This window comes from Hyaena hyaena, unplaced genomic scaffold, assembly GCF_003009895.1.
Source record: "Hyaena hyaena isolate Hyena2069 unplaced genomic scaffold, ASM300989v1 scaffold_43, whole genome shotgun sequence".
Classification (NCBI taxonomy): domain Eukaryota; kingdom Metazoa; phylum Chordata; class Mammalia; order Carnivora; family Hyaenidae; genus Hyaena; species Hyaena hyaena.
The window spans coordinates 840,726-860,103 of NW_024080675.1; the positions used below are offsets into that span (position 1 = coordinate 840,726).

Consider the following 19,378-nt stretch of genomic DNA (forward strand, 5'->3'; position numbering starts at 1 on the left):
GATCAGGTGCACAACAGAATAACACTGTAATATTAACCTTAGCATAAGCTCCAAATCTTTATAGGTTTCATGTATGGGTTAGAAGATTCAAAGACAAAAAGCACAAACGTCAGAATACCATGATCAACATAAAAGACACTTACGGATTCCAGTGTTCTTTGGAGATTTTGTACAAACTGCCAAACATAATTGGGAGAATTTTATCAATATTCTCCTCAATCAAACTAAGAATATATTCATTATTCCAGAAGTACAGTGCCCTTTCTGCAACCTAAAAAGACATTTGGAAATGTCAAAACTAAAAGAGAAAAGAAATGCTAGTATAAAAAAATGGCTTCACTTACAACATACCTGAAAATGAGAACTGGATACACACTTGGATATTTGCTTAAAAAGGGGCTCTTCAATTTTTTTGAACTGTGTGGGTTCAATGACATCTAAGATTTCTTCAATTTCTCCTAAAAACATCACCTAGGTTTAAAAAATTATAAGAAATATGACAAGTTTTATGATTAATATAGAAAACTACAAATGAGAAGGTTAATCTACAAATTACACAGTAGACAAAAAAGGTCTTGATTGTATATGCAATTTACTATAATGCTCAGGTATCCCACCAAGTCTCTGTAGTCCCCAGAAAACCAGCTCCTGCTAAGTAGCACTGACAGTACAGCCAGCCCAAAGTAGCATGGTCATATACTAAAGCCCTAAGACTAAGAAGTTTTAGTGAAATCGCACTATTTTTGTTTAACGAAACCTACCTCTTTCTGACTGCATGTTTTTGGCCAAAATTTCAGCAGTCCTCTGATCACCTGCAAAAAAGTTTAGCACAAATTAAGCGATGAAGTTGGTTAATCCCAGGAAATTTTTAGTAATTGTGATTATACCAACATTCATTCCGAAGTAGATCAATATATAATATCTAAGTATCTCCAGACTTTCTGCTCAGCTTTACACTTTTATTAACTCAACAAGTATTTGCTGAGTGCGTCTGTATCAGATACTGTTCTAGACGCTAAGAATACAGAGATGAACAAGACAGATGACCTTGATTTTCAAAACGCAAGGAGACCAATGAAATTTATCCATTAAACATAAAAGTAATTTTAATAGTTAAATGCTACTTATTAGGAAGAAAATAAGGGAAAGTATGATAATGACTTGGTGGGATGATGGAGGAAACTTATTTTAGGGAAAAAGGAACAAAGAATTCCTATTACTGAAAACCATTTGAAGCACCAAAAAAGCCAGGAAGCTTCCCATTTCATAGCTAGCACCATCTTGATCACCAAGATAACACGGAAGGGACCATGAATTTAAGTGAACATAATTGCAAAAATCTGCATTAAACGGAACATTAACAGAAAAATATTTGCCCCATTATGCCTTACTCCAGAAATTCCAGGATAGTTCAACTCATTAACAGTTGTGTTAAAAGGGAAAAAAAACTATATGATCTTCTCAAGATTTTGAAAAGTTATTCAAAATGTCTGACTGCCTATGTATTCTGATAACAATTTAGTGAGCTAGAATGAAGAGAATTTATTAGAAACCATCAGCAATCATCTTATATAGTGATTTCCTGCAAACAGGCTGTAAAACCATCAGGGCCTGGTACTTTTGTGGAAATGTATCTTTGATAGCCTTTGAGGTTATTTTATAGCTATAGTCCAGTTATAGTAATATTTAATAACCTGGTCCTGTAATATACATTTCTTCAAATTAAAATTGGGAAAAACACCGTTCAGGAGACAGTCCAATAAGATAAAAAGGGTCCAATTAATATTCCTGGACAAGAATACCAGAATTATATTTATTTGTCTAAGTATAAAATAATTATATATCCTTTAAATTAAAAAACAAAAATTACTGGGGCACCTGCGTGGCTCAATCAGTTAAGCATCCGACTTTGGTTCAGGTCATGATCTTGCAGTTCTGAGTTCAAGCCCCAAGTCAGGCTCTATGCCGACAGCTCAGAGCCTGCTTTGGATTCTGTGTCTCCCTCTCTCTCTGCCCCTCCTCCACTAATGCACGCTCTCCTTCTCACAAATAATAAACATTAAAAAAAAATTTTAAAAACCCAAGTTACTAAAATGAGTAGGAAAATTCAATGTGGCCAAATAAATATATAAAGATCAATACCTTTAAAGATCAATACCTTTATAAAACAAAGTATCAGTAATGATAAAAAAGTGCATTTCCTAACAAAAACTAATGTACATAAAGAATAAAATTTGCAAGAAATGTTTACTGATCATGAAAGACTACAAATAGATGATTCAATATCATATATTTTTCTTATATTTAATGTAATTTCAAGTAACAACTGAATTACTTTCTGAAACTAGAAACATTTATTCTAAAATCTGTAAGTGTAAGCAAATAACCAAGAATTTTCTGCAGGGGGGAGAGGAAGAATTAACAGAGTAGAACCCATATTACTGATATTAGCCCAGAAACTGACAAAAATATATGAAATAAGGATGTGTGGCTAGCTCAGCCAGCAGAACATGTGACTCTTGATCTGTGGAGTCATGAGTTCAAGCCCCATGTTGGGTGTAGAGCTTATTTAATTTAAAAAAGCATGCAGGGGCAGGAAACAGAAGACTATCTACACTCATGTATGTATGTACGACAAAAGTGGCATTTCAGTTCCATGGAAAATAGATGAATTAGCCAATTAAGTGGTGGTACTTGGATTGCAGTCCCCCCATTTAGAAAGAAAAAATGTAGCTCTATTGGTAGCCAGACTCCTAAAGTGATCTTCCATGATCTTTACTATCCATACTTGGATAATCCCATCCCCTCAAATTGGGCTGGCCTACTGAGTTGACTCTAACCAACAGAATGTGGCAAAAGGGACAAAAATCCCCTCCATGAGTAGGTTATAGAAGATGGTGATTTCCATCTTACTAGGAGATTGTCTAGAGCCTTCTCATCTTGCAAGCTTTGATCAAGCAAGCTGCCCTGTTGGAAGGCCCATGTGACTAGGAACTGAGGGTGGCCTCTAGCCAAGAGCCAGCTAGGAACTTGAGGCCCTCAGTCCAACAGCACCTGAGGAACTGAATTCTGCCAACAACCACATACATTCAGAAGCAGATCCTTCCTCATGTGATCCTATCTGTGAGAGCCCAGCCGGGGCCAGCACCTTGATTACAGCTTAGCTGGAGACCCTGAAGCAGAAGACCCAACTAAGTAATACCTGGATTCCTCCTCACAGAAATTATGAGCTAATAAATAACTGTTGTTTTAGGCCATTAAATTTTGTGCTAATTTATTACATAGCAATAGAAAACTAGTAAACAGCAATAGAAAAGAATACCAGTTCTTCACCCTTTTGTCACACACAAAGTTCAATTACAAATGGTATAGCAGGTTAATGGTGGCCCTTCAAAAGATTTGTCCATGTCCTAATCTTTAGAATCTATGAATATGACTTATTTGGAAAATGGGTCTTTACAAATAAAATTAGTTAAGGATCTCAAGATGAGATCATCCTGGATTATCTGCATGGACCCTAAATCCAGTGATGTGTCCTTATCAGAGACAGAGAAGACAGAAGATGCAGCACTGGGAGACTGGAGCAGTGCCACAAGCCAAGGAACACCTGGAGACACGAGAAACTGGAAGAGGCAAGGAATGGAATCTCCCCTAGAGCACTCCCTCCTCCACTGAGGGCCCCTGCTGATAACTTGATTTTGGACTTCTGACCTTCAGAACTCTGGGAGAATAACTTTCAGTTATTTTAAGCCACGATGTTTGTGGTAATTCATCATAGCAGCCCTAGGAAACCATTACTGATGGAATAAAAGTTTTTATAGGTAAAGATGAAATCCATAAAATGAATAGGATACTGGAGAATATTTTTATAATCTCAAAGGGTAGAAGAAATTTTCTTAGTAGGACATCAAGGGCCGAAACCATAATGATGACTAGATTCCACTACATAACACTTTTTCTTTAGTTCTTTAAGGAAAGATTAAGAACTATATTCAGAGATACCTGGGTGACTCAGCTGGTTAAGTGTCTGACTCTTGATCTTGGTTCATGTCATGATCTTATAATTTGTGGGTTTGAGCCCTATGTCGGGCTCCATGCTGACAGCTTGGGGCCTGCTTGGGGTTCTGTCTTTCCCACTCTCTGCCCCTCCCCCACCTGCACTCACTCTTTTCTCTCTCAAAAATAAATAAACCTTAAACACAAAACTATAGTCAAATTTAAAAACTCCAAATGGACACAAACTATTTGCAAAATATAACCGGAAAATAATTAAAAGTAGGCAAATGACACAAATGTAAATGATTAATAACCATATGAAAGGATGGCATAATCCTTGTATTAAGAATGGTAGTAATAAACTTAATATTTCATACCTATTTGGCAAATATTTTAAAGTTTAACATTCAGCACTGGCCAGGGTGAAGGAAAATGCATCTTCACACTCTGGACTGTATTATTAAATTGTTCAGACTTTTTGGAAGGCAGTTTGGAATATGTTAGAATTTTCAAATACTCCTTGACCCAGCAACATGGTTTTAATTTTAATGATTTTTAAACATTTATATACATGGGGTTCCTGGTTGACTCGGAAGGACATGAATGTATTTCTTAGTCTTGGGGTTATGAGTTCAAGCCCCACATTAGGCATAATGATTACTTTTTAAAAAATATTTTTAAGTACTTAAAAAAATTTATATAGTAAAATTCTTTTGTGTTTGTAGGTGTATGTACTGTTTGTTCTAAGGGTTTTTATATACACATAGATTTTCTTTTGTTACCAACACTATAGACAGGACACACCAATTCCAACACCCTAAACATCCCTCACCCAGCAACATGTTTCAACTCATGTGTCCATAAATTCAAGACTGATTAAATGTGTTATGGTAATCCATATAATGGAATTCAATGCTACCAGTGAAAGCAATAAAACAGATTAATATGGAAAGACCACCACATTATACTGAGAAGTGAAAACACCCGGTCAACACTGTCCCACTGTTGAACCTGCACATATATATATATGCATAGAAAAAATTTCTAGAAATATATTCACTAACTTCTATGGTGCTCTTTTAGCGGACAAGATTTTAAGGAAGTTCCTCCACATTGTGCTTTATGATTCTGGATTGTGTGAACCAAATTAACACACATTACTTTCACAAACAGAAGTAACAATAAAGTCATTTCCATTTTAGAAAATAAAGCAATTTCAATTGAAGATCTCGGTACCTAAATAATATAATTTGTAGGAAGCTTAGATATAAATACCAGGTTTCTAGAGAATAAGTATGAAGGCTAAAACCCAAGAAACATGGCTATAATTTTGGTGCTGGAATGGGCGGTGGGAGAAACTTGAAAATCTATAAACGTACAGGTCTTTATGAACTGAAAATATTTTCCTTTGTCAACCTGGACATTTACCTTCCTACCTCTTCATCCTGTTCCTATTTCCATTAACTCAGATGATATCTGGTTGTCATCCTCCCTAATCTACTCTTTAAAAAGAAATCACCTTTCTTCTCTACCCATCTCATGTTAATTTATGTTTAAATTATATCTGTCTATAATTCAAGTATAAACCATGATTTACTATGTTACGGATTTTGTCTCAATTCTGATGAGAGGTATCACGGATTTATATGATGTTTTAATCTACTTTAGAGGTTTATGTGGTTTCATGTAATACTAGGCTCCTAATTCTCCTGTTCAGTCTTGAGAAAACAGTTTTTTTAGCTGTTTCCAGAAAGATTTGCAAGCCTAAAAGTTCAAAAACTCAAAGTATTAGGGAGTAGAAAAAATATCTTTTGTTCATTTACACAAAGTTCCAGTCAGAGGACGAATACTAAGTTCATAACCTTTTCAAGCATCCCTAGGGATAGCCTCAGTAACTTCATAAAAAAGAAAATCTCATTTACATCCTTCAAACGCTTTGCTATTCTTCAAGAACTCTTAGTTTAAATATTTAGAATAAGGATACCCAGAAAATATTCTCTTAAAATACTCATCAATGTAAAAAGATTGTTTTCTCTACTTTCATACTTTACGATTTCTCTCTACCTTTTTTCCTGAATGTTCAATTTTCATAGTAACATTTTTATTCTCTCCTGAATCTTATCATTGTAGGCAAATAGTCAACAGAATTCAGACAGAATTGCTATGCTGAATCATAAACAACTGCTACTCCAAGATTACATCTGTATCACCAAAGGCAAGGAAATGTTTTCAATCCCTATCATGTGGCTTATTATTAAGAGGGAAAATCCTGGTTCTAAAAATAAAAACTCCAAGGAATAGTTCTGGGACCCTCACAGTATGTTTTAATTTTAAAAGTTGAATGAAGATTAAAAATATTATCAGTAAAAGTAATAGGTATATAAAATTTCACATGCAGTCATTGGATCATGTCATCACACATCTCTACTATATTTTAGTATTCAAGATACATCTATAACTCAGAACTTCCCCTCCCAAACCTGTTCTTTGAATGCAGATTAACCTAACATTCCTTCTAAATGACTTTATATTACTACTACTGTTTGGTGGCTCTACAAGGGTATATAAAGAAAGCTACAATGAAATGCTACCATGTAGATTAGAGACAATAAAAATAAATAGAACACTTACTGGTTCTGTTAGTGTGGTATCTTTCTCCAGGAACTGTACGACACAGTAGGCTAGCTAAAATGTAAGGGACAGTTTATAAATATTACTGAAAGAAGTAACAGTGATGCTGGATTTTTATATTTAGTTAACAAAAATGACTACCTCATTTTAACAAATTTTACTCTATCCCAATATATAAACATGAATATATTCACAACTGTGTAACTTGTTAAGCTTGAAAAGGAACAAAGGTTGAAAAGGTCAAAAAATGGTTTGTTTTTTTTTTTCAGTAGTAACTTCTGAATGTAAATTTAAGTGAAATAGGACTACAGCTAACATTTTAGTTTTTCAGGAAGTTTTGGCATGTATACCTGTGCTGATAGGATAGATATTATTTAAATACTCCTAGAGACTAAAATCATTGTCCAACTACACTGGGCTGGATGGAATATTTTGCTGATATATGTGACTCATTCAGAGTCAGGGCCTGGACTAGAGAAGAAAACTGGATACTATCTCTCCTATATCTACATTAAAAGTACACTGAGGTTATTTAATAAAGCTAAATATTATAATACTTTTAAATTATAATGAAAATTTGCTTTAACTTACAAAGCAAATTGCTTAATTATATCTAAAATTGCTGCCTTAATATCTCTCAGTTTCTCTGCCTTTATATCAGCCTTTGACAATATTCATTTCATTTGAATTTTGGCTGAAACTTACCTGAGCATGAAACAAAGCTAATCCTTTCGCAGTATGCATAGGAATAAGAACCTTCATTAGAAATTGCTTATGTTCTGCTTTCAGCGGCAGTGCAAAGCCATTGATAATACTGGAGGGGGAAAAGGGGGGGGAGGGTTAAGGAGTTACTACTTTATTTCCAAAAGTTATACCCACGAGTACATCAGGAACACTGTTCTACTTCAATCCTGATGTTGAATGACTTACTACTCATCTTCAAACTACTTTATGAATTCTGTTCTTCTAAGTCATTCATTGATCCCAAAAAGAAAACTGGGACTGCCAATTAAAGTCCCCGGAAATAATTTCTTTTTTCATTTTCTAGAAAGCCTATCACTTTATGCATCATTGCCTTTATTTTCCTACCTGAAGTCACAGGAGAGTTAGTATCATAATGTTATTAGAACTTTCAAAATTTTCTAAAGCAAAAGTATTTTTCTGAAGTAAATTCTTAAGTTTCTCTTACTTTGCTAAAAGATCTGAAATTAAAGTAGTAGTTTTCTCCATAATCATTCTCTAACTATAAATAGAGGGGGCCTAATCTTCTCAAGTTAATACTGCTATGTGATGAATACAGAAAGCAAAATGTTCAAGTAAACTAAAAGGCTATAGATTCTTCTAAAAAGAACAGATGGATTAGGAAGGGCCTATCAATATCTCAGCAAGAATTCTTATAACTTCATCAAAGATTCACTACAGTTTATTTCATTTCTTCCCAATCAGATCCTATAAATTTCTAAGGCAGTCTGGCAAGATCAGGCATAAAACATGCCTCAGCTTCAAAAGCAGGAAGAAGCCTATTCTAAAACAGATGTCTTGCATGGCAAGTACTTTAATATGCTGACCGCTTAAAAAGCTATAAAAAGAATTTAGTTGAGAAGCTATGTCTTGTGCTCTATATTTAAACTCTAAAATATAATTTCTCCAACCCCAGTAAGATTCTAATACATAAAACATTTAAAGCTATTTAACTCTTAAAAAACAACAACCTACCTTCCTAATATTTCAAGGAGTTCAGCAACACCATTGAAATGTTCTGTTTCATATATAAACCTGAATTTAAAAATGAAGACAGGTGTAATGAAAACTCAAACATTAGAAAACTAAACTAAGAGGCAGGAAAGTAAAGAAATCAATCTTAAAAGCAATTCTATAAGAAACATACACGTATGCTTCAAGAATTCTTTGTAAGCTATTTTGCCCCCAATTAGTTACCTCTTAGCAATCTTATTAAGTCACATAGATTTTTGCTAAAACTAGCTATAAAGATAATAGAATATTATTTCACCTGGAAGATTTTATTTTACTTAAAAATTTATAAAAAAGATGGGTTTTCTCTAAGAAATACATTCCAAAATCGGAAACCTCCACCCACAGGAAAATGCACGAGATAAGGACCCATATGGAATAAAGCCACTTTTATTCATAGTTTCTCTAAACCTAAACTACACAGGCTGCCTAGCTTTCCAAGATTAGGCTTGCTGTTAAAGCAGGAAGTCATGAACTCAAATGACTACAGGACAGGGAAGTATCATAATGACTAGAGTGGACATAGGAGGAGGACAGAGACTTGCAGGAAGATGCTCTCTCTAGGAGGCAGCTGTTGCTCATCTCGAATTGTTACAACATAGGAAAGCTAGCTTAATTCTGCCACATTTCCAAATAAACAAACCAAACCTGAAATGTGGGTATACTAAAGCAAAATTTAATTAGAAGCAACTACTTAACAGATTATCATTTATAAAGGAGTCAAATATATGCTTCATTTGAATTTAATTTTGTCAGAAAATCAAAAGTGCTTTCAAGAGCTACTGATTTAAATAATATTTATACACAATTTTCTAAACCAAAGGCTCAAAGAAGTAGGTAACTAGACATAAATTCTCTCAATAAAACTTAAACATGAACATTCGTATTACCTATTCAAAACGGTAAGTTGCAAGTTTCTAAAAAGTTACATGTAATCACATGACACCCACAAGACAGGCTAAAAATGATTCAAATACTATCAACAGTTCAGATACTAAAAATTAAAGGAACTAAAATAAAAAAACATGGAAGGGGAAAAAGTGCTATCTAAGAATATATGACCAGTTTACCTGAGGAAAATGTTGTTTATTTGTTTTCTGATGAATGCTCTTAATCCAAGAAATTTCCCATAAATTCGGTGCAGAACGGTCTTCAGGAAGTCACGTTCTCTGGGATCTTCACTATCAAAAAGCTCGAGGAGCTTTAAAAAAAATCTGAGAAATTACTTTTTAAAAATAATTGAGCTAAAACTTCACTTTATTCTAATTTGATTTAAAGATAACCCATGAAATCCTTTAAAAAAGTTTTAATAATTCTGCCTTATCAGGTTGATTTTATTCTTGCTAAATAATGAAGCTAAAGAAATGCTTAAGGAGTATTTCTTTTCACTTCACTTCAAAAAACAACACATAATATAAATACTTCAAAAAGTGTATAGTTGTTTTCTTGCCTTGCCATGCATTTTAAAATTCTATCCTATTCTTCTTGACTACTAACTAATCATAGCTCAAAATTTTAGTTTTGAAATCTGAGATTTTTAATGCTTTTTGATAGTAACTCAAAACTACATACAAAAATCTTAAACTCGCAAATTGCAAGTCATTAAATAAATCAAGTTTAAAAATACACATGTGCAAATGAGTATTTCCAGTTTACTAGATTTATACAAACCAAGGTTATTTTGTGATTTTACACTAAAATTTAAGTCACCATGCCAACAGCTCTGAAATTAATGTTTAATTAGTAGGAGAACGTATTGGCAGATACATGCTAATAGAGTAGAAGTCATTCATGAAATAATGAAATAAAAGAGGAGACCACAGATTTTTATTTAAAGTCACCTTAGCAACTGGCTGCAAAATTTTAAACCAGTTCAAATAAGTCACCATTTTCCTCCTATACCTCTACCCAACTCTTCAGCAAAGGCAGAATAAAAAGATCTTTGAAAATTTAAAGTAAAGCTCAAATTTCCATTTTTAAAATGGCAAAGAAACAATTTCTGCTGTCAAAAATGGTATTACTATATTTTAAATAAAACATTGGATTCTCTTAGGAAAAGTTTTAAAATATTCTATCTCTACAGAATATAATTACCTACATGAAGTCATCAAGGAATTTTACGTTCTGTACTTTGATACTGATAATTACAGTCAAGATGGCAAGCTCTGAACTCCTAGCAGTTCTTTTCCCATTCTGTCTTGAATTATATTATGTGATTATTTACATATGCATCTCTCCTACTAGACTGAATGCCTTTTGAAGGTTGTGATGACTTTAGTCATATTTATATACCCTTAAACAAATGTCTTGTTTATAATTTGCATTCTTTGTTCACTAGGTTATTAAAGTCCTGAATGAGGCTACAGACAAAAATATCCAGGTATAAGAATTTGTATTAATATACCTAATAAATTCAGTTCAAATTATTCTAATTAAAAATGGCTAAACTACTCACTTGAGACACTCATATCCAAGTTTCTGATTGTTGGGTTTACTTAGAAGATAAGCTTGCAAATTAATAAAAGGGGCCCTTACTTGTTAAGGTTGACATGTTTAATTCAAGAACAAATAAATTTAGTACCAGTTGATTCTCAGGAGAAAAATATAAACTAGAGAATACTTGTTAGCCAAGTGTTAAATCTATTTTATTATAATCTGCTGTTATAAATATAAATATAATAAAACATACATAAAACTAGTCATCAGAAAATTGTCTCTTATTCTGGCTGTGATACTTATGTCTAACTGCTTTTAAGGCTAATTCATAACCTCTGAGCTTTTTCATCACTGATAAAATGAAGAAGGCTGAAACTAATCTTGTTTTTTCTAAGCGTAGGTAACATGATAGTTAGAGTCTAGTTTGAATCCTGACTGTGCCATCTACTAGCTGTGTGAAATTAGACATGGTCTACTTCTTTATATAAAAAGCATATAAGGACAATGCCACACACATAAAAAGCACTCCATAATTCTTAGCTTCCTTCTTTTTTCTGAAATCCTATGATTTGAACATAACTTAGAATTATCCAAGTGTTTTCTTCTCTTGAAATATGAATGTCCGAATTTATACTTACTTTTTTTCCTGTACTTTTAAATCTTAAAATTACCACCTAATCAAATAATTTCAAAATACAAAAGCTAAGGATTCTCTCATATACTGTTAAATCTATTACAAAAGTGATCTATGAAAGTACAGTCATATGAACTGCTAAGAACAAATTACTGGGCTTTGCTTTCTCAGATAATTCAGGTATTTGACATATAAAGTAGAGTTTTCATCTTGTTCCTCCTCAAAACCATGGAATAAGCCAGCAGCAGAAATACCTCAAGCTCTAGACTGAAGAAGCACTCAGGCAACTGTTCCCTCCACCTGCTTTTATGTTAAACACAATTTAATATGGTATTACTAGAGTTCCTTAATATACTCTATTCCTTCTGTAGCATACAAGAGCTACAGAAGGAAATAAATATGCATTCATCTGCAATTACCAAAATCACAAAGCTCCATTTAATCTGATTTTTACTTGTGAATGTAATGTAAATTTTAATGTTAGCACACGCCCAATATTTATTTGTAATTTGTAAGGAGCTGCTTGAATGGTTGAAGGACATATTCCTGACAATATTCTTCATTAATCAATACACTCACAGCAACTAGTCAGAATATTTTATGTGAGGTCAGGTGTAGCTATAAATGATGAAAACTGAGCTCCAAATATGTGGAACTCATGTTTGTAGAATCTTTATCATCCAACAGTGGTAAGAGGGTAGGAAAGGTTCTCGTAATGATTTTAATCCTAGCCTTAGCACTGGGTTCACTGCTACCTTTTCACTCATCTCCTACCTTTCTTGAAGTACAAAAAATTCTAGAAGAGAAGAGCATCAAATTTCTAATGAGACTTAACATACTGAAAAGTATTTCCAAAGGGAAACTAAACCTACAAAGATTTGGTCTACTTCACCACAATCCTGTCTAGGGCCAGCCAATTCCCCATAGTTAAAGAGAGGCTTTTACATTGTTGAAAAGATTTTGAACATTTAAATAAAAATGAGCACATTCTGAAAAATTAATTTTCAGTATGTAGTTTCCAAAAAATAATAGCTTATAACCAATTTATAAAATAAAAGTTTATCAATTATGTTTCATTCAGTCTATCCCCTTTTCTTCTTAAAGATTCTATTTATCTGCAGTTTAGGAACTGGGAGACTAGAATGCCTAAGGTGGGAAAGGGAAGGAAATAGGAAAGGTCACTGGTAATTGTAACTGATAACAAGAAAGGAGCCCAAACTCCTGACAATGATTCCATTTGTTTCTCTGTCATTTCAAAGCTACAATGCTTAAAACATATCTCAAAGTTCAAGTTCAAAGACTTAAAAATTTAAAAGAAAGCTTCTTGCCCTTTGCTTGAATGGTCATACCAAATTTTCTCAGACTGTCCAGAAAGGCTTGCTTTTCTGTTTATAAAATAACCTTAAAAATTCAGGATTGGATGTAATTCCATTGACTTCATTAGAAGCTCACTCTTGATTAAAATACTCTGGTTTTCTCAAAGCTACTTCATTTTTACTGTAATTGGCAAGAGTTTTAAACGATGTTAAAGTAAAATAAACCATTTAAGTTTTAAAAGACGATTTTAATCACAAATTAATAAATCATTGCTAAGATGAACATAAGGAAATTTAAGACATAAGAATTCCTTACCTGCTGTACAAATTTCTGATCAATGTATCGTTTTGCAATGCTAGGCTGGAAATCAGGGCTCTCCAAAAATCTTAAGAAGAATTCATACACCAACTATGAGAAAAAGTCAAATAAAAGCTAAGATGATGCCTATAAAATTTTACCCTAATAGTCACTTCATACCAAACATACCTCCCCTACCCACCCTAGGAGGGAGATTTCAGAGCTCATTAGAAAATATGATGAGTTTGGTAACATTTTTTTAAAACTAAAAATATATTCACAATTTGGTCTCCTAAGCTGGTAAATTTGGGGATTTATTGCTTTACATCACTTGCTGAAACCGTGAAATTATAGGAACTAGAAAATAAAGACGATGCCTATACAATATTTAACTAAGAAAGACTATTTTGCACTCCATACTCACTGGGAACATGTTCATTTTCCAGTGGACTCCTAACCCACTTCAATTTCATCTCTAGAGTTATTTTTTTTTAATCTTTAGAGTTCTTTAAATATAGATCAGAAACTTCCAGATAAGAATAAATTAGACTGTAAGGGGTGGTGTATCAATAACAACAACAAAAAAAACTTCACGTCTTTCTATTAAACTATAGTGGGGAAAAATTAAATCAAAACCAGATACCTTATCTGCACTTGGGAAATAATAAACCAAATTATGTAAATTCAGGGTTCAGAAAGGAATGTCTTTATCAAGGTGAATAAACTAGAAGTCACAGCAGGACTTCTACTTAAGTGCCAAGGATCTTAAAGTAATGGGAAATGTTCACTTATTACCACAGATCAGAATTAAAGTAAGGTTTAGGTCAATCTGCTTCCATCACACCTACATCTGTCTTTCAAGAAGAAAGGAAAATAAAGTTTTTTTATTGTAACCTAACAGCTCATAAAAGGAGTATTGCCCCAAATGTGCCTTACTTTATTAGCTACTGAAAAACATATTAATCTAGCATCCTAAACATAAAAAAGGAAGATTATATCCTAAAGCAAAACAGTCATTCAGTAAACAGTATAGTTGGGCCACATATAGAAGGGAAGAAAAAAGGGGCACCTGAGTGGCTCAGCTGGTTAAGCGTCCACCTTAGCTCAGGTCATGATCTCAAGGTTTTTGAGTTAGAGTCTCACATCAGGTTCTCTGCTGTCATCACAGAGCCTGCTTCAGAACTTCTGTCCTCCTCTCTCTCTGTCCCTCCCACAGACTCTCCCTCTCATTCCCCAAAATAAACAAACATTAAGAAAACTTACAAAAAAAAAAAAAGATTGCTACAATAAATTTACAGACTTTACACAACACACAAATAAAGCATTACCAGATCCGGGACTTTATCACTCACCACAGAATAACAAAACTCACAAAGAATTACTATGAGTTCAGTAATATACAACAGTTTTGGGAACAAATATTATTTTTGTTTGATGCATCTTTTTTGCCCAACTATGCAAAAGGAATGATGCTTATCTGGTCTAATTATTATCTAACTTTTAATTTTCATGTTAAGTATGACACTGTAACAAGAAAACAAACTGATATCAGTTTCATTTATAAATCATCTTCTAATCAACTATGTAGATAATTTTGTTTTGGGGTACACACATGCAAAAAGATATACAAAATTATCAGAGTTCTCCAAAGAGTGAGTACAGTCTCACGGACTGCTACACAAGTTCAATGGCACAACTTACCAGTGCCTATTTTCATGTCCAATACTGGCCTACTGTGATATGTTCTTACTTTTGATTATTGGCATAGAGCTCCTAAAACGCTTGGCATTTCCTGAGTGATAAGAGGTTAGAGGTGCATCTTTTGTTTTTCACAAGAAGCCCCTTTCAATCATGCCTGCGTTTAGGTTAATAAGATGTCTCTGGGAGGATGAAGCCTGGTTATCTCAGCAACCAACCCTGTGATGAGAGGCTTGAAACTTTCAGCCCTCAACCCCCATCCTCCAGGGAGGGGAGAGAGGCTGGAGACTGAGTTAATCACTGATGGCCAGTGATTTAATGAATCATGTTTGTCTCATGGAACCACCATCAGAATCCTCAACAAGGGGGTTTGGAGAACTCCTGAACTCCTGGCTTGGTGAACACATCGAGGTACTGAGAGGGTAGTACCATGGAGCTCCTTCTCCATACCTATGCATCTCTTTCATTTGGCTGTTCCTGAGTTGTATCCTTATTTATAATAAATCAGTAACAGTAAATGAAGTGTTTCCTGTGTTCTGTGGGCAGTTATGAAAAATTATCAAATCTCAGGAGTGGATTGTGGGAATCCCAGACTTAAAGCCAATTGGCCAAAAATACAAGAGGCCCAGACTCCTGAATGCCATGTGAAATGAGGTATGGTCTCATGGGACTGAGCCCTTAATCTGTAGTATCTGTGGTAACTCTGGGTCATTAGTGTCAGAAATGAATAAATTATAGGACACCCAGTTGGTATCCATAGAGAAGTGAATTTCTTGGTGTAGAAAATCCAAACATTTGGTGTCAAAAGTGTTATGGGTAGAGCAAACAAGTTTTCCTTTTAGCTACATATAGTGGGAACAGATATTAGGCACTGTACAGTCCCAAAAAGCTCACTTGTTAGGGAGGTGAGACAAAACTAAACATACAAAATGGTGTATATGCAAACATTACATGGTACAGACTATGAGTGGAGGAGACACTTAGAAAAGGGCGAAAGCACTGTGGAATAAAGTCAGCAGGAACAATTTTAAGGAGGACATGCAACTTGAGGCCTACATTTGATCTGATTTTGGATAAGCCAAAAAGAAAAAGAAGGGCTTTTATAGAAAGGTAGGACATGTCTTGAGCACCAGATGTAGGGTATGGGTTGATAGGTATGGAATCAGGGACTCAGAATCTTTATGCAGATCCCTAGTTCAGAGGAAGTTAAGATTTATGGTGAGGTAGGACCAGGTTAAACAGGAGTCAAGTATGGCACGCATTAGCCTATACACTCTACCTCTTAAGATATACATCAGAAATATAGGGCTAAAGGCTTAATACTATTAGGAGTAATTACATGTCTTTTGGGAGATTTGCATGAAATCCAGCTGAATCCTCTAAATCACACATTCAGCTGAAACCTGTCTCTATGACAGATACCACATTATCATTTCTTTCAGAGTTTTTATCTCCATCATTTACCTGACACAGTGAACATTAAGGGATCAGTTAAGATTAGCAGCAAACTGCTTTTATGCAGCCAACTTAGCACCACTGAAGAGACAACAAAAGGTTATCTAAACACATGCTGAGTAATATGAAAACAGCAGGAAAGGAAACGCCGGTGATCTACAGAGCTGAAAATCTTCAGCACGGTACCATTAAGACTATGCTTCTATAAAATTGTACCCTGTCCCCACTGTCACTCTCTCTTATACTCTTTATCCTGCATTACTTTTCTTCTTGTATTTATTATTACACCTTGACACAGTAATATTATTTAGTCTTTTCCACTAGAATGTAAAGGGTTTTGCTTATTTGTTCAATACATTACCCCCAATACGTAGAGCAATGCCTTGAACATATTCCTGAATGAATCACAGTTGTTGACTGTTTCTGTATATGTAAGTTTTTCTATATTCTTGTATATGAAGAAATAATTTGCTCCGAGAAGCTAAGAAATAGTGCTGCAAAGAACAATAGATAGTTACAGCAATGGATTAATTTTTCTAGTAAAATGGCAAACTTCACATATGTTCCTACTTCTATGAACCTAAAAATACCCTAAAAATAAGTAAAAAATGTAAAAAGATAACTAAAAAAGGGTAATCTTACCATTCTACTCCATAATGACCATGTCTTCACTAAGGTTTAGTTAAAATATGAAAATTCTGGTCTTCATCAATAAAAGATTTTAGAAAAAGATACAGCAAAAACAATAGAGATTTTCAAAAACAACAGAGGTTTTTAAAGTATCTGAAAATAAGATCTATACAAAAAGCTAAGGGGACTGGAAATGTTAGGCTCGAGAGGTAAAGACTGAGAAGCAACTTTAATGAACTGTAAATACACAAAAGACTTTCTTCAAGGAATATGGTGATCCAATGTTTCCCAAACTCTTATAAGAGGAAGCTAATTTAAGTGGGTTTTAAAAAGGATTTAATATGGGGTGCCTGGGTGGCTTAGTCGGTTAAGCATCCGACTTTCGCTTAGGTCATGATCTCGCGGTTCGTGGGTTCGAGCCCCGCGTCGGGCTCTGTGCTGACTGCCAGCTCAGAGCCTGGAGCCTGTTTCAGTCTGTGACTCCCTCTCTCTCTGACCCTCCCCTGCTCACGCTGTCTCTCTCTCTCTGCTAGAAATAAAAAAATAAAATAAAATAATAAAATAAAATGGATTTAATACATGAAAGAATTCATGTAAGATGCAACATATACTGAACTAAATGAGATATTTCATATTAAATGCCTGAACACTGAATCTGACCATGAGCTATTTGGATTCACGTGAAGGTGTACACTGTAAAATGTGTATGTTTCCAAATTAAATTTCTAATTATAGAGACCACAAAGAAGAGCTTCTAGTCCCTAAAATACAAGTTATTTGTAAAAACGTCTATGTTCTAGTCAGTACCTACATAATTACATCCTAAATATCTGTGCCACTAAAGAAAATAATTGATACAAGAAAATTAAAATACTATACGATCTGCCTGTATTCCACGTTAATACAGCAGCCAAGTCTCCCTAATTATCTATAAGCTGGCACACAGAGGGGTGCCTGGGTGGCTTAGTCGGTTAAGCGTCCAACTTTCACTTAGGTCATGATCTCGCGGTTTGTGGGTTCGAGCCCCGCATCGGGCTCTGTGCTGACTGCCAGCTCAGAGCCTGGAGCCTGTTTCAGTCTGTGACCCACTCTCTCTCTGACCCTCCACTGCTCACGCTGTCTCTCTCTCTCTCAGAAATAAATAAAACATTAAAAAAATTTTTTTAAATCAGCAATGTAATCACAAGAGCTAGCATCCACATATAAAGCATGGTTCCTCTCTACCTTCCAGGAACTATATAGAAAATAGCTGATGTATGGATTATCCATCCTACTGTCATTAAAGATATATCATTTTTCCTTTTATTTAAGACACTCTTCACTCCAACAGTTCTAGCCTGTAGCAGGCATTGCTGGTTGGCTAGTAATATCCATTCCCTTCCTCTTGTCTGTCTCTAGTTTTAACTGTCCATCCACCTTACAACTAGAGTAAAGAAAAAAGGAAAAAGAGAATGGAAAGGAGAAAGATGAAAAACAATCCAACAGAACAAAAAATGAGATTTTAAAGAACCCAATATTTTAAGAGAAAATAATAGACACAGAGAGATAAGAAGAACCAACATATGAAGAGCTGGCATCTCCAAAGAAGAAAAAATAGCAGTACTACAAAAGAAATACTAAAAACTATTACTGAAGAAAATTTCCAGAAATAAAAGTGGGCTTTTATAGTGAAAGAGTACTATTCAAATAGAAAAATAAACACTTATGTATAAGCAATACAGCACTTGGCCATTAAAGGCGAAACATCTTTTAGGCATCCAGGCAAAAACCCCATGTCTTTATAAAAGCAAAGAAAATCAGACTGAATTTGGAAGACAATGGAATAACATATTTAAGGTACCTAAGGGAAAGAAGATGAATCAAGGACTTTATATCAAATCAAACTGGCTTTAAAAATAAAATCTACAAATTGCTACTGTACATACAAAGACTCAAGGAATAATATTCCCATGAGTTCCTCTACTAACAAGTGAGCTCCAGGGGCCCCTGGTTGGCTCAGTCAGCAGAGCATGTGACTCTTAATCTCAAGGTCATGAGTTTGAGCCCCACGGTGGATGTAGAGATTACTTAAAAAAAAGAAAAAAGAAAAAGAAAAAAAAAAGAACAAGCTCCAAATTACCAAGAAATGATCAGAGGAACTTTGACATAAGGACTGATGGTAAGATTAAATATTTTACCTGCAGAGCTAGGAATAAGCAATGGGCATATAGGTGACAGAACAATAGTATACAATTAGTTACATGTTCTAACCACATAGGTATTATACAATAATAAAAATAAAAAGTTGGGGGAAGAGGATGGAGAAGAATGTATGGAAAGTAGAAGCTTTGAGCTGTTATACAGGTATTTACTGTGAGAGTAAAGGGATATTACTTTATGTGATATGGAAGTGGGGGAAGAGACAACTTAATAATTTCAGCATTGTTAATTCTAGGGAACCAATAAACTAGCTACAAGAGAAAAACCAAGGGTATCATATAAAGGTTATCAACATAAAGGCAACAATAAGAGCAAAAATATATTTCTTCCCAC

At 34.3% G+C, this 19,378-nt stretch overlaps 1 protein-coding gene across 2 annotated transcripts in view; it reads right to left on the reverse strand.

Moving 5' to 3' along the window:
- PPP2R5A (protein phosphatase 2 regulatory subunit B'alpha) overlaps positions 1-19,378 on the reverse strand; it is a 62,412-nt gene that overhangs the window by 3,304 nt on the left and 39,730 nt on the right. For both annotated transcript variants that reach the window (XM_039230095.1, XM_039230096.1), the window contains exons 4-11: positions 13,082-13,174; positions 9,450-9,580; positions 8,344-8,403; positions 7,333-7,441; positions 6,628-6,681; positions 762-812; positions 352-471; positions 144-271 (exon numbers count right to left, since the gene is read on the reverse strand). In XM_039230095.1, the coding sequence (XP_039086026.1) occupies positions 144-271; positions 352-471; positions 762-812; positions 6,628-6,681; positions 7,333-7,441; positions 8,344-8,403; positions 9,450-9,580; positions 13,082-13,174 (746 nt within the window). The remainder of the gene's footprint in view (positions 1-143; positions 272-351; positions 472-761; positions 813-6,627; positions 6,682-7,332; positions 7,442-8,343; positions 8,404-9,449; positions 9,581-13,081; positions 13,175-19,378) is intronic.